The sequence below is a fragment of the Scomber scombrus genome, chromosome 7 (assembly GCF_963691925.1).
Source record: "Scomber scombrus chromosome 7, fScoSco1.1, whole genome shotgun sequence".
In the NCBI taxonomy this organism is placed as follows: domain Eukaryota; kingdom Metazoa; phylum Chordata; class Actinopteri; order Scombriformes; family Scombridae; genus Scomber; species Scomber scombrus.
Genome location: NC_084976.1, coordinates 25,928,143 through 25,941,992, shown reverse-complemented (window position 1 = coordinate 25,941,992; position 13,850 = coordinate 25,928,143). Strand labels below are relative to the sequence as shown.

Here is a 13,850-nt window from a genome sequence, read left to right as displayed (position 1 = left end):
TGCTACAACTGCTATAAAAGAGGAAGTACCATAGTAATGATAAGAGTAGTCCTTAAAGATGCCCTGTATAGATTTCATGTAAGCAGACAAAAGGTTAACATTAACATTTAGTGTTATTCAACTAAATGCATTGTGTGTATCCTTTAGGTCTAACAGAACTGCTGAATGCATTTCCTTCCTTAATGTTTTTAATCCTGTGTTGTTTATATGTATATATGCTTGCAGTCTTCTTTTTCTCCCCTGCCTTTGTTAGCATATAGCTGCATTTCTTGGCACAGTCATTGGAATAGTGTACGAGAAAAACAAAACGAGGACCCTCTCTTAAAAAAAAATACTGCTACTAGAGGTCAGAAATTACACAGCACCTTTTATTTATTTAATTTTTTACACCATCACAATAAAATATGAAATTAACTTAATCTTCAATCTCACATAAATGAACAATCAAAGCTCTTCATTATCACAACACCTACCTGTTTTTAAAGCTAATATAACTGTACACACATATATTTGGCTGTTGATAGAGTTCTGCTTTGCTCAAGCAGTATGATTTTCCTTCAAAATAAATGCAATTGCAATTCATTCACCTTTTGTACATCCAGCTTGGTCTGACTTCAGAGGACGCTCTCTGGCTTGCAGGTTCAGCCTCATATGATGGATGTGCTTCTCATGCACCTGGATCTCCTCTGTAGTCTGGAGCCACATGAGACCACAGGGTAGACTAACATGACAATGTGAGCAGTGCTAATAAGCTTGTGATGGAGGAGTTTTGGCACAAATCTGGGTGAGGGAGCCATTCTCTGCTCTTTTTTAATGCTTATACTAGAAGGAGAATGCATACAGTCCGGTCTTTGATGTACGTTTCACATATTGCCTACATTTGCAACTTTAGTAGACTTGCATGAGACTTTGTTTCATATAGGACAGGCTCATTTAGAGGACAGCCATAATATTTCATCATTGTCTTCCCAACCTTGGGATATAGCCACAAGTATCTATTCTTGTATCAGTTTGAAATTTTTGGCAATAGTAAGGATAAATAATAGGGCGTCTTCCCTTTTTGATATATTTCAAAACAGCACAGAAAGCAGAAATGATCTTTGGCTAAACTCCCGAAGGCACACCTAAACTTTCGTGGCAGATGTTCGATTGCTTTTTCCTCTCACATCAGATCTAACTTGTCCTCCATTTGACCTCTGGTTTTCTGGTGTAGTTTCCTCCATGTGGTCCAACATAGCTCCACTGAGCACAGCAATAACACTGTTGGAGGTTAGAGGGTTCATATCTTATGTGATGTAATGGGTGTACTGTGAAAGTTAATGTTGCCAGTGTGGGTGATGTGGGTGATTTTTATTTAAAAAAAGAAGGGGGGATCCTTTGAAGACACACAAGTTGGATCATCGGTAGGAAACAGCAAACTGAAACTGTATTAAACACCAAATCAGCAAAAGCACAAACTTATGCAGAGGATTTAAGTTTGAGATCTACTACATACAACTCATACACAGATTATTCTGGAATTAAACTAGAGTTGAATTTATCAAGATTATTATAATGCTAGAAAGAAAAATGATTGATAAATAACTGAATTTCCTGATTATATATCAGTTATTGCAGGTGTTTTGCATGTTTCCATGTGCATTTTTGAACAAAAGGTACAGACTTAGATTCACTTATATTCTAAAAGAGACACAAAATTTAGGGGAAAGTTCTGCATGTTTTGTCTCTTGACAAGTGAACCAATATTTGTAACTTAGCCTTTCTACATAAAGTTAAGCCAAATTTCAATAAAATATTTTTTTCTCACTAACTGAGGAATTTTCAATAAATGTGTTTTAATGGTGAATTCATATCATGGACTTAAGGCAAATAGATTTAGTTCGGTGTGTTTTTGTCACATTATGTGCAGGGATTTTATCATTGAGGCAATTCACTTCAATACAATGCAGACAGAGAGAGAAAGATAAAAGCTTACAAAATGGTTATTTTATTAAATACACAATCCAGCAGGAGGCAGTGTAAAGACATCGCTGGCACTTCAAGCTGAATATCAGTTTTAAGATATGCTTCCACAAGCCAGCAAGCAGCTCACTCTTCACATTGTTCCAATGCAGTGTAAGGTCATACTGCTCACAGGACAGGAAGTTCCTCCCTCATAGTCCACTACATTTCCTGTTCTCCTCTCTGAGACCTTTCGAGTAACAGAAGTGTTTTAGTATTCAGGCCTTTTTTTTTCAGATGGTGTCATCCAAATGTTCGTGCAGCCTCTCTCCTCTGTTATTGTGCCTGTGTCTCCTGAAAAGAAACAAGTGTCCAATTTAGCTCAAACAGCAGTGATAAACCATACACTGGCTCGAGTAAACATGACAATTGTTTTGTCAGCAGACGCAGCCCGGCCTGTCATGCCTCATGTGTGTCACTTTTCATGTGGGAGGATGCTGGGTAGCATTATGTTGTCATTTTGTATCCACAGATTTTTTTCTGGCCTCTTTAAAGCAGCTGCTAACAATGTCTTATTTTCTCTCAGCGTATGGCTTTATCATCAGAGAATAGCCTAAAAGGAGATTTGTGTCGTTGCCTGCCAGTGTCTGTGTGCTTTACTGTACCTCCACAGTAGAAATGCCAGCGCTCCTCCTAACAGCAGGACCAGGAGGACCAGACATACTATAGCTGCCGTTGCCCCTCTGCCCTCTGTCTCACAAGGTGCTGTCAAGCAGGAAAAAGATGCCCGAAGAGGGGAAAAACAAAACAAAACAAAGGTCATCTGACATTGCTGACTTGGTAGTAGAGGAACGGTTCACTGCAACAAGTCTGTACAGTTACCAAAGAGTAGAGCAGCAGCAGCTAACAGGATGTTTCCTAAAATACGCCGTCTGTCTTTGGATCATCACGTCTCATGGCAGATACAGAGAATTGCATTTGTCTCGCCTGTTTAGCTGCAGTGGGAGCAGCAGTAGCAGTAGTGGCGGTAGTGATTTATTGATTGCACTGTGGAAAATCCCTTATCACTGAAACACCACCAGTGATACAATACACAGAACAAAGTGCAATCAGGACACGGCTCGGATCGACGCAAGGCATGCTATAACATAGTCTGAGCTGTGAACTGACTTTAAATAAGATGTCAATGAGCTCAGAAGCAGCAGCACTACAATCGAAAAATACTTCATTAAAAATAAAAGTGCTGCATGAACACATTTTACTTGGATAAATGCAAGTAAATGTACATAAATACTATAAAATGTTCTTAAAAAATCAAAGTTTGAAGTAATTATTATGCAGAATGTCCAATTTCAGAGTGTTATATTACGTACTGTCGATTTGGATGAATATGAGGGATGCATTAAGGTGTAATCAGCATTTTGACTGTTGTAAGTGTGCATGATGGAGTTGATTATAATATATGTATGTACAATTTTGGCTTAGAAGTAACATAAAATAGAAATACTTTTGTAAAAAAAGTACCTCAAGATTGTACAACACCGACATAATATGTGTTTCTGGCCACCTTTTTCTTTTATTTTTGGTCTCCACCAATTAGGGCTGCAAACAATTATTTTCATTATTGGTTAATCCGTAAATTATTTTCTGAGTTAACATATTTATTAGTAGGTTGGTCTATAAAATGTCAAAAAATGATGAAAAATGTTGCTCACTGTTTCCCAAAGGCCAAAATGACATCCTCAGATGTCTTCTTTTTGTGTCAACCAACAGTCCACAACCCAAAGATATTCAGTTTAGTATCATAGAAGACTAAAGAAACCATTAAATAGTCACATTTAAGAATCTGGAAATAGAACATAACTTAAAACCATTAAGGAAGGTGTACTGAAGAGAAGAGTGTTAACAGCTTCATGCAACAGAGAAACAATTAAGAGTCAATTCGAACCTGCAGTATAGGTGGCCGAACTGTGGCTCCTCTTGTTGCTAACCATGCAGGTGAAGTGGCCACACATGGTAGCCATGGTTACAAACAATGTCGTTCCATCAGTGGAGACCTTTCCCACAGCCTTGGTGATGGCGACTCTCTCGTGGAGCCAGCTGAAGTGGGGGTCAGTCCCCCAGGCCTCGCCGCAAACCAGCACAGAGTGAGACACGTTGATGCTGACTGAGACGTGATGTACTTCCTCTGGAAAGACAAACAGAGGTGAGGATATGAGTGAAAAATGGAGATAAGGACGGAGGTAAAAACTCAGAGCTGAGCAGAACCAGGAGATGATGGTGAGATGTGAAGTGCTCAGCCGTGGGCATTTATCTGCTATAAAATAAGAATAATGGCACACGGCTGTCCAAGAGGGTCTAAGACAAAGAATCATGAGGGACGTTTAACGCTGTCAAGAGAAACTGGCTCAGTTTCAGAGACAATAATGAAAGCGGAGAGGCATAATGTCGGAATATTGGATGATGGAAAACCCTGGAAGCTGAGAGAGCAGATGTAGAGAAGAGTGGAGCTGATGAATTGATAGTGTTGGAGCAGACAGATGAGAGTTAAAGCAAAACTAAGACTAGACTGGAGTCATCTTGAAGCACAGAAACAAAGCCTGTAGGCAAATCTAATTTCATGTGTTTCATTATTAAATGAGACATCCACCATCAGAAAAAAACAATGCCTGGTGGTGTGAAATTAAAGCACATTATACTGTTGGTAATTGAGGTAATCCTAGAAAGGCCAGGACAAAGTCAGTTGATGAGTATTTGAAATATTTCTGCTTTTGTATGATTACTCTGAGATTTATAGAAGACCACATGTCTATATAAACTGCCTGTGAGATTTTCAAAATGTTGCAGGAAAACAGTATTTACACTCTGTTACTCTTGGCTGCCTCTAACAGCCCCAACATCCACTGACCTTTCTAATGCATGACTATTTCCTTGCCTATACAGATTGTGGAGGACAGAATCATGTACAGTCCGTGTGGCTCAAACCTCTAGACTGTTCTTGAGGTCAGAATGAAAAGGTATGGAGAAGTGGCCTTCGTTAATTACTCCCCCAAAACTCTGCAACAGTATGCCTGAGGTCTTAAGGGACACTAAGTCTGTTGACATTTCAAAACCTTTGCCTTATTTTTGCAATTAATGATTGTTTACACTATAAAATGCCAAGAAATGAGGACAAATGGTAATTCCAGTGTCACATAGCCCAAATTGTTATTTTACCATATTTAATTTTTGTATGAAAAACTGTTTAAAGAAACTAGGATTCAAAGGGATTGCGGTTTCCAAGCAAAACAAACAAACAAACAAACAAACAAACAAACAAACAAACAAACAAACAAACAAACAAACAAACAAACAAACAAACAAACAAACAACATTTTTAAATCTGAACTTTTAACATAGTGGGGAAGTCCTTAAAGTTCTGAGACTGTAAATTGTCACACTGGATAATATGGTATTTTCAAATGTTGGCATTTGAATTTGATAAACTGCTTAAAGAGCAATTTAGCATTTTGTTTTAAATTCAAATGATTCAATGATATTGCCTCACACTTTGGGGGCGAGGAGTGAATGTCATAGATTGTTCAGGTATTTGGGGTATCTAGAGCAAACTTTTTCATTTCAGAGACCCCTAAATTGACTCAAATTAGATAATGGACCCCCATTTGATAAGTTCTTTTGCTTTTCAGATGTTTTATTACAGAACGTGTATGAAAAAAGTCAATGCTCCAGTCATACTTGTAGTACAGAACAACTTGCAGCCTTCATCAGGGTCATCCACCCTGATGGCCTGATTGGTCTATTAATAAAGTTGTTCTATTCGACTGGTATTGCTGGAGCTTTGACTTTTTTTTTTTTTAGACTTTTTCCCTTCTCCATGCACCTTAGAAATAAGTTGTGCCAGAAACCTGCATTACTGCATTGCATTACTTATGGATGGAATTACAGTGAAATAAATTATTCCCCTTTCAATCCCCTCAAGGACCCCTGGGGATCCCCAGACCACTTTGAGAACCATTGATCTAGAGGACAAACATCTACTGGAAAGCTACTTCTTTTGTATAAACTAAATATACATACAATAATGATTCAGAATCAATTGATAGTGTAACTGTGAATATAATGTACTAATTCAAAAAGGTGGATTTAGTGTTCAGTTAATCTACTCTGATTGATTAATAAAACTGCTGACTAATTTTGTCAATTGATAAATTGTTTCATTGCTGCTATAATGTGGACTAATGAACTCAGCATTCCTTCACATGCTACATATCATAGACCCACCGTATTCCCTGACAATGCACTCTGCATGGGTTTTGGCTCCCGTGCCGTCCGACACAGTCACAGTGAAGACACTGCTGTCTGCTCTGCTGTATTCACTGATCTGAAGTGTCGTCTCCTGCTGCTCCACGTTCACACTGACGCCTGGCCTTGTACCAGCACACTTGAGGCTTTTGCCAGGGCACGTGGCCAGTGTCTCTCTCTGAGGATTCCTTCCAGTTTCAGGCACCCGTTCCCAGGTTACCATGGAGACCTCTTCCTGGGGTCCGTGCTCGATCTGGGCCTGGAGAACCAGACTTGATCCGGGGATTGCATAGATAGGCTCCTCATTGAGGATGCGCACTGACATACACTGGAGCCCACATGGCACTGAGAACAGAGACAGAGACATTTTTACTGGATGCTCATCAGTGTTGCTTTCATTCCTCTTACAGTACATATTTCTATTCAGCTGGACAGGATGACTTGGAGTGTTTCATATTCATCAGTTTTGACCTTTTGGCTTTTGGAGGGTTTTCATTGTTTGGGCAGAATGGGAAGCTAATAAAACAAACAATGGCGTAATACTTCATCTACATCCTCAGCATATAGTTTATGAATATGTATGACCACTTCCCATCAAACAATGTCAACAGATGATTTATAGTGCATGACAGCCATGCCTAATGTGATATCCATCAAACCACATCAATATCCTAAAATCTGTGTCAAAACTGCAGTGGACCTGGTAGGCCTCTGTGCATTTACCACAAGGAGTATTAATCATGTGTCTACACTGTGCTGTGGCTTGATAGGCAAAGGACCGAGGCGATGTAAATGATACAAGTGTGGTAATTAATACAAAAAGAACTTCGAGGGAAATACAATTCTTTTACATTGGTATTTTTGTTTCCTCAGAGAATACAAATATGCAACGGTCTTATCCTGCAAACAAGAAAACATAAAAAAAGGAAATGGGGGTGTTTTTCTGTATTGAATTTGTGTTTACTTCCTGTATTTTCAAGCAGATTTTTAACCAGAAATCATTAAGACTGTGGTTGCAACAAAAAAAAATCCTTACTCAAGAGCAGAAGTGGGGCAACTCTCCAGCACAGGAAATACTGTAGATCCATAACACCTGCTGATATAGACAGAGAACAGAGAGAGGAATTTGTCCATGACCTTAGCAACAACACACTATTTCCTCTGTACTCATGCAGGGGGGGTGCCACTACAGCAGGAATAATAACAGCACCTCAAGAGAAAATGTGAAATTAAAATGAGAGCAAAACCAATTAAACCAGCATGTCCCTCCTAAAAAAATGTAATCCAAATGTTTAGGGTATTCTTTTTTTTCTTAATTTATTTGTAAAGTATCCAAAGAACAACAGTATTGGCAGTGCAGACTCCACTAGAATCCATACTTGGAACAAAATGGGGACAGGGTCTGCTGCCAAAACTAAAATGAACCCCCTCAAGCACAGCTGCTACAACAAAACACATAGGAAATGCTGATAGCAATGCAGGAACACAACCCAACCTGCATGCATTAAATATAACCTGGAATTCCCCTTCGCAGTTTACCTTGAAGTTGTCCACATCAAAATAAGCCCCAGAGCGAAATTCACCTACCTTTCATAAAGTTGACACAAAAAATAAAGTCGAGAAAGAGCTCTGCCACTCCTTTCACTGTCCCAGAGGTTAAGGTGCAGCACGCTTCACTCTGCTAGCTGATTTATGGCCCAAAATAAAACAATATAAGTGCTTGCCATTGCATTACAAGAAACGATCTAGTTAATAATGGCAGTACCAGATCTACAGCTGTTACTTCAGCACTAGACTAATGTAACAGGAGGAAAGCTCAATGTGTGAGGACTTTCGCCTCTGTCTGGCCCTTTTCTCTTCTCATCAGGTCCAGTCAGTGAGTCATGTAGGCGTCACCTTGTTTTCAAGCCGTTCAATTTCCTCCCCTCCCCCCCGGCTTCCCCCTTTCCTCTACAGTAAAGGTTTTTTTTCTGCTTTGTGCTTTAAATAAATGAACTTTCCATTGTTAAATCAGTGTTCTTCATCCCCCACCACCCACCCAACACACATACACACTGCCTTTCCCTGACCTGTGTCCAAGCATACATGCTCCCACAACAATACGGCATGTTAGATTTGGATTTTCACACCACTGTTGTTGCACTGTTGGTAAGCAGAGATAAAATGCAATGGTATTCTTTTAAGGGGAAGTCAGTGACAATGTTGAAATTCTGTCTTATGAAATAGGCTTTGTACTGCAGGCTTCTTATCCAGCACAAACACTATTTGCCCTGCAGACACAATATATTGTCTTGGCTCTGGACTGTAAAAAAGGGGTAATACATGAATTACTCTATTCTTACCCCCCCCCCAATAATTGTCTCCTGCATGCAAAACCTTCAAGCACGTAAAGGGGAAAACCAGCCTTTAATTCCCATTCCCAAGGGAAAGTTCTGTGAAATTGAACAGAAAACCCTCACAGTCTGCTACGTAGACAATGACACAAATTAAGTTCATATTCAAGTCTTTTCTAACATCTAAAACGCTAAATTTAAACCTCAGTTAGTTCTTCTTGTTGCTTAAACAAGATGACATGATATGGTCAAAAGCTCCAGAACAGCTGCCAAATGGACCTTGAGATGAGATTGTTTTGTTAACCAGACACCTCTTTCATCGTACCAGAAGTGAAACTTAATGAAATCACTTATTTAGGGGCTAGCTCTGCAGTTCCTCTCTTCAGGAAAAATATCCCGGGGCACTGATGTAACGAGTGATTCAAAACTGATTACAAATCCATTTGTATTTTCGGAGAGTTTATGAATAATCAGGGGATTCACAGCTGTGGCTCGCACAGAGTTCTTTGTCTGCAGAGGAGTGCTATTAGCTGGAATTAACCAGCGGGTGGCACTAATATACCAACTGAAGAGTGTCAACACTTTGCTTTCTGCTTCTGCTTCTGTGTCTTCTGCAGTCATTATCAAATGCTTCTTCTTCCATATGCAAAATCCTTTATGTGTGCTGGTTTTGGTTCATGTTAATCCACATGAGTGCATATGTTAACAAAGTAAGCAAAGAATAGATTGCATAAAGATGTTATTACCTCCATATCATTTTATCAACTGCTTCATTGGCTCATTACTGCCATGTAAGAGAAAATGAAAATGAAAATATTATATTCTCTGAAAAAGTGATGTTATCTCTGCATAACTGCTGTCAGTTTGTTTATGAGTTTCATAACTGTGAAAACACTTTCACAGGGAAAAAAGGTAGCATAGTTTAAATCCAACAGTGATCGAAACTAAGTATTGTACTTAAATCGGAAAAATGAGGTGCTTGTACTTAATTCAAGCATTTCCATTTCATGCCACTTAAAACACATACGTCACTGCAACTTGCAGGGGAAATTGTGCTTTTTATTCCAATAAATTTATGTTGCAATATCAGCAAGGTTATTGCACACCATCAAGTCTTAGTGACAGGTGCGTAGGATCAAAAGCTTTTAAATAGGAAACAATCCATCCATCGCTTGTTTTCACTTTATTATAACATTTTGTCTCTCAGACCTTTATCAACCCAAATTCATGAAGATGTAGTTATCTGTTACAGAAGTGAGTGTGTGGGACATTTATTTGTGTGTGTTCATATTTAAAAAAATGCAGCATGGAATAAAAAAAATCTAAATTTGTATCATTAAACTAACTATCTATAATGATTTACCACAGGGTGTCACTCTTTTGCAAATACTTGGCAGCTGGCCCTTTAAGAGAACAGGTGCGTCTTTGACAGGTAAAGGTGGAGAAACAGGAAGTAGACACATTAGTTAGCAAAAACAAACCAGTACAGAGCCTTAATTCCGTATAAAAATGATCACGAAGGCAGAGGGGAAGTACTTTGGTGAGTTTTATACAACTAACTCTGTATCACTACTCAGGAGAGAATGTTTCTGTTTGTTTTTTTATCACGTATTGAATTGAATGGCACGCTAGATAATAACTAATAGCAGGCGTTCCCATTTGAGTTGGAGACATTCTGCTTTAAAAACTGCTAAAAAACCTGTGTAAGAATAATCAGACTTCATAGCAAATGTAATTTTGTCTATTAAAAGAGTTTAATCTCTCTGCAGAGCGGCCTGACTGACGACATGAGACAACCTTTGCTGCTTATCAGTCTGTCACTGGCAGGTAAAACAATTTGCACTGACAGTCTCCTCTCCTCCTGCTCCGACAGTACACCTTCAAACGGTTCAAACAGCTCACAAAAGCCTCTAAAGAGTATCGGTGGAGTCTGAACTGTGGGAGGGAGGGGGGATACAGGTCTGGGAGGAGAAGCTGAGGTATTCAAAGCACGTTTATAAAACAATTGCATTTCAAGCAGAAGGCTCGTCTTAACCGCCCTTAAACCTGAGAGGCTGCATTCCCGTCTGTGCACTGACTGCTGAGTGACGTGATGCGTTCACGGCCCCCTCCCAGGCTCCTAAATCTGAGCTCTCATGCTTATTCAGAGTGACTTGGGGGCTATTGTTTTATATTCAAGCATGTCATTTGGTGTTTTTTTTGGTAGATGGGGATGAGTGACTATACTGTTTAAAACCCCCCCCCAAAACAATTATAATGATAGGATGCGTGACTGTTGTTAGTGCATGAACAATAGGTCTACTACCGATACTGATGCTTCACTAATGTGTGGGAAAATACATGTGGGCCAACCTGGCTTGCATTTGTCACAAAACAGTCAATATGAATGTGTTTAAATAAAAACAGAAGATCATAGACTGTACAATTTCAAAAGATGCTTAAAAATCTGTCACAGGCAACATAAATATAATTAACAAAGCTTCTTTCATCCCTTCTTAACCAAAAGCTTTAGGAAGATAAACTGAGGGAGACAGCCTGTAATGTGGGTGTAAGATATTCTTGTGTCATTGGGGTCTGGTTATTGGCATATGCACAATTTAAAGCATAAATCTGTTGACATGCTTTATTTTTCTCAGGATCATCAAATCCTATGAAAACACCAAATCTAACAATGAATTGATCCTACTAAGTATTTTCTGTGCGGCCAAAGCTTGATATAGCTTACTGTGTGTCATAGACCTCCTTTGTTTCCCCAAAATGATAAAAAAGAAAAAAACCCACATCCATGATTCACATCGTCGCACTGGGTGCTATTTTTTCTTTTTACCAGCCACTGTAGTTTATTTTAAATCAATCCTACATCTACTGATCTGCTGCTGTAAATACTCACTATAATGCAGAATGTTGTATTAATCCAAATGCTAACAAATGCAGCTTACTTCTGTTTGAGTATCATTTGCTAAAAAACAACCCAGCTGTTACGCAGGCTTTCCTTAAAAAAAGAAGAATAAGAAAACTATGTCTTTGTGACTTGCATTTAATGACACTTCCTTAGGAGCCAGTGGGCTTGTGGCTAAATTTCACACATATGTAAAGTGGGAACATCACATCAATCCAATGATATCAACATCACACGCAGATGTGATTTAATGATGGACTTTGGCCTGTAGCTGAAAGAGATCTAAATTAAGTGTTGAGAGATGGTCTTTTCATTGGATTTGTTGACATCCTACAAAACTCTAGAAGAATGCCAGCCTTATTGTCAAAGTGTCTTTGAAGATCTTGCATAATGGGTGTGAAAGTAGTAGGGTATCTATTATTGTTGTATAAAATTTTCCCGTCCAGAATTTCAGATTTCGAATTTCACCCAGTGTTGAGTGAATAAAAACAAAAAAGATCAAGCATCAAAGATTCACCTTTGTTATATTCAGCAAGATGAGCAAAGAAAATTAGCACCGGGAATGTAAATGATATTTTAATTTGTTCATTAACTAAGGCTTGTTGTTCATGCATGAAAGATAATAATTAAAGTAATAATCAGCAACATGTTCGTATAATTAAATATTCATTTCGCTGCTGTGTATTGGAAAATGATATTGCGAAATTGTAACTCAGCCTACACAGTTCATGAAAGCTTTTGCTTTTTCTATTCTAAACACTTGTGGTTTGGTGGATACGATTCTGGAAATCGTCCTTTGGTGCGTAAGATTTGTTTTACATTTCCAGAAATAGAGGTTGGTTTGGAATAAACAGATGGAATGGGCTGTTAGAATAAACAGTTATACACATTAGACTAACCTACAAAAATGTAAGTTTAACATGAGATCCAAGTAAAAACGTTTCTGGCTGCCAGATAAAGGAGCAGTGTGTAGAATTTAGTGGCGTCCAGAAGAACAGACTTGGCAGAAATTGAATATAATATTCATAAGTTTGTTTTAATTAATGTATAATCACTTGAAAAGAAGAATTGTGTTTTCGTTACTTTAGAATGAGTCCTTTATATCTATATAGGGAGTGGGTACTCTACAGCGGCATGGATGTATAAAGATACCTGGTTACAATGTTGGAGGCGGGCTGAGTTGTTGTTTGGTGTAGCTTGAAGCCAAAAAAGCCACATCCTGCTGTAAAGAAATTACCCAGATGAAAACCTAGCCCTTTGGCTAACTTGAATGGGGATAAAACAATTAAATTATTGGACTGAATGAATCAGATTCTAATGTGTGAAATGGGTCATTTCGCGGGGCCACCATAGGTTCTACACGCTTGGAAGCGTCACAGCAATCACTGTTAAATAATGATTATGTTTTATGGCATAACAACACTGTGGTTGAGGTCTGATTAGGTTTAGGTTTAGGAAAGATGATAGTTTGGGCTAAAAACTGTCCCGTCTCCTGCCGCAAAGTCTGGTTTATGCCATCTATTTATTAAGCCTTTCATCCAACCTGGCACCTCTGAAAATGGAAATTTGTCACCTTATACAGATCAGCTCAGTCTCATGTTGTCTATTTCACCTGTTATGGGAGTTCAGATAACCCTGCATGTTGAAAAATGGTGCTAAAGGGGTACCCAGTCAATTAAAAAGGGACGCAAAGGGGTCCTGACGAAGCTTCAATTCGTGATGAGTTGGGAGTGACAACAGGTTGTAATGTGGTTTTGGATTCAGTCCAGATTTACAACAGTCGTTGACATGACTTCTTGGCTCTCTGCTGTAGCGCATTCTAGGAATGTCTGCGACTAAATCACTTACATAGTTATATATTAGTTATATAGTAATAATTCACTGTAACACAATAAAGTCTGACTCTTACTATCATAGTTGGAGCTATTTGAATTGCTTTTGTGGCCTTGTAAAAACAATCCAACTGCTCATGAACACATTAGTACTGTTCTGCGTCACCCATGGGTGTTTCCTCCCTTTTGATTCATGACTCTTTATCTTCTTTCTATCTCTTTTTAAAAAAAAAAGCACAATGCTGATATTTTTAATCGGGCACCGAAACACAGTTGTTGTCTTTAACAGCTCAATGTGAGAAGCTGAATGCAATCCATCTTGCTGTTGGCTCTTGTCATTTTATACTCTGCTCCCCTGTGAAAATTGTGTGAAGGCAGTCCAGCGAGACTGATCAGGACCATATTGATTTGATTCACTATAATTCATTGGCCAGAGCGTTCTTGCGTGGTAGCTTTATACGGCAGTAAAAGGGCATTGAAAATGCAGACTGGGTTTCCCTGCTTGAATTTGTAATACCAACACAAACAAGAGAGACTGGCAGC

At 38.8% G+C, this 13,850-nt stretch overlaps 1 protein-coding gene across 2 annotated transcripts; it reads right to left on the bottom strand.

Moving 5' to 3' along the window:
- Positions 1 to 1,838: 1,838 nt before the first annotated feature.
- On the bottom strand, positions 1,839 to 8,085 carry si:dkeyp-97a10.2 (uncharacterized). Of its 2 annotated transcripts, none has more exons than XM_062422708.1 (6): positions 7,831 to 8,085; positions 7,280 to 7,339; positions 6,223 to 6,588; positions 3,890 to 4,129; positions 2,607 to 2,706; positions 1,839 to 2,295 (listed from the first exon to the last, which is right to left on the bottom strand). In XM_062422708.1, exons 1-6 carry the CDS (start codon positions 7,835 to 7,837, stop codon positions 2,235 to 2,237), a joined length of 834 nt encoding a protein of 277 aa, XP_062278692.1. In that variant the 5' UTR covers positions 7,838 to 8,085; the 3' UTR covers positions 1,839 to 2,234. The 2 variants fall into 2 exon arrangements, with proteins under 2 accessions (XP_062278692.1, XP_062278693.1); XM_062422709.1 differs by having other exon boundaries at positions 7,280 to 7,336.
- Between the last annotated feature and the right edge of the window lie 5,765 nt (positions 8,086 to 13,850).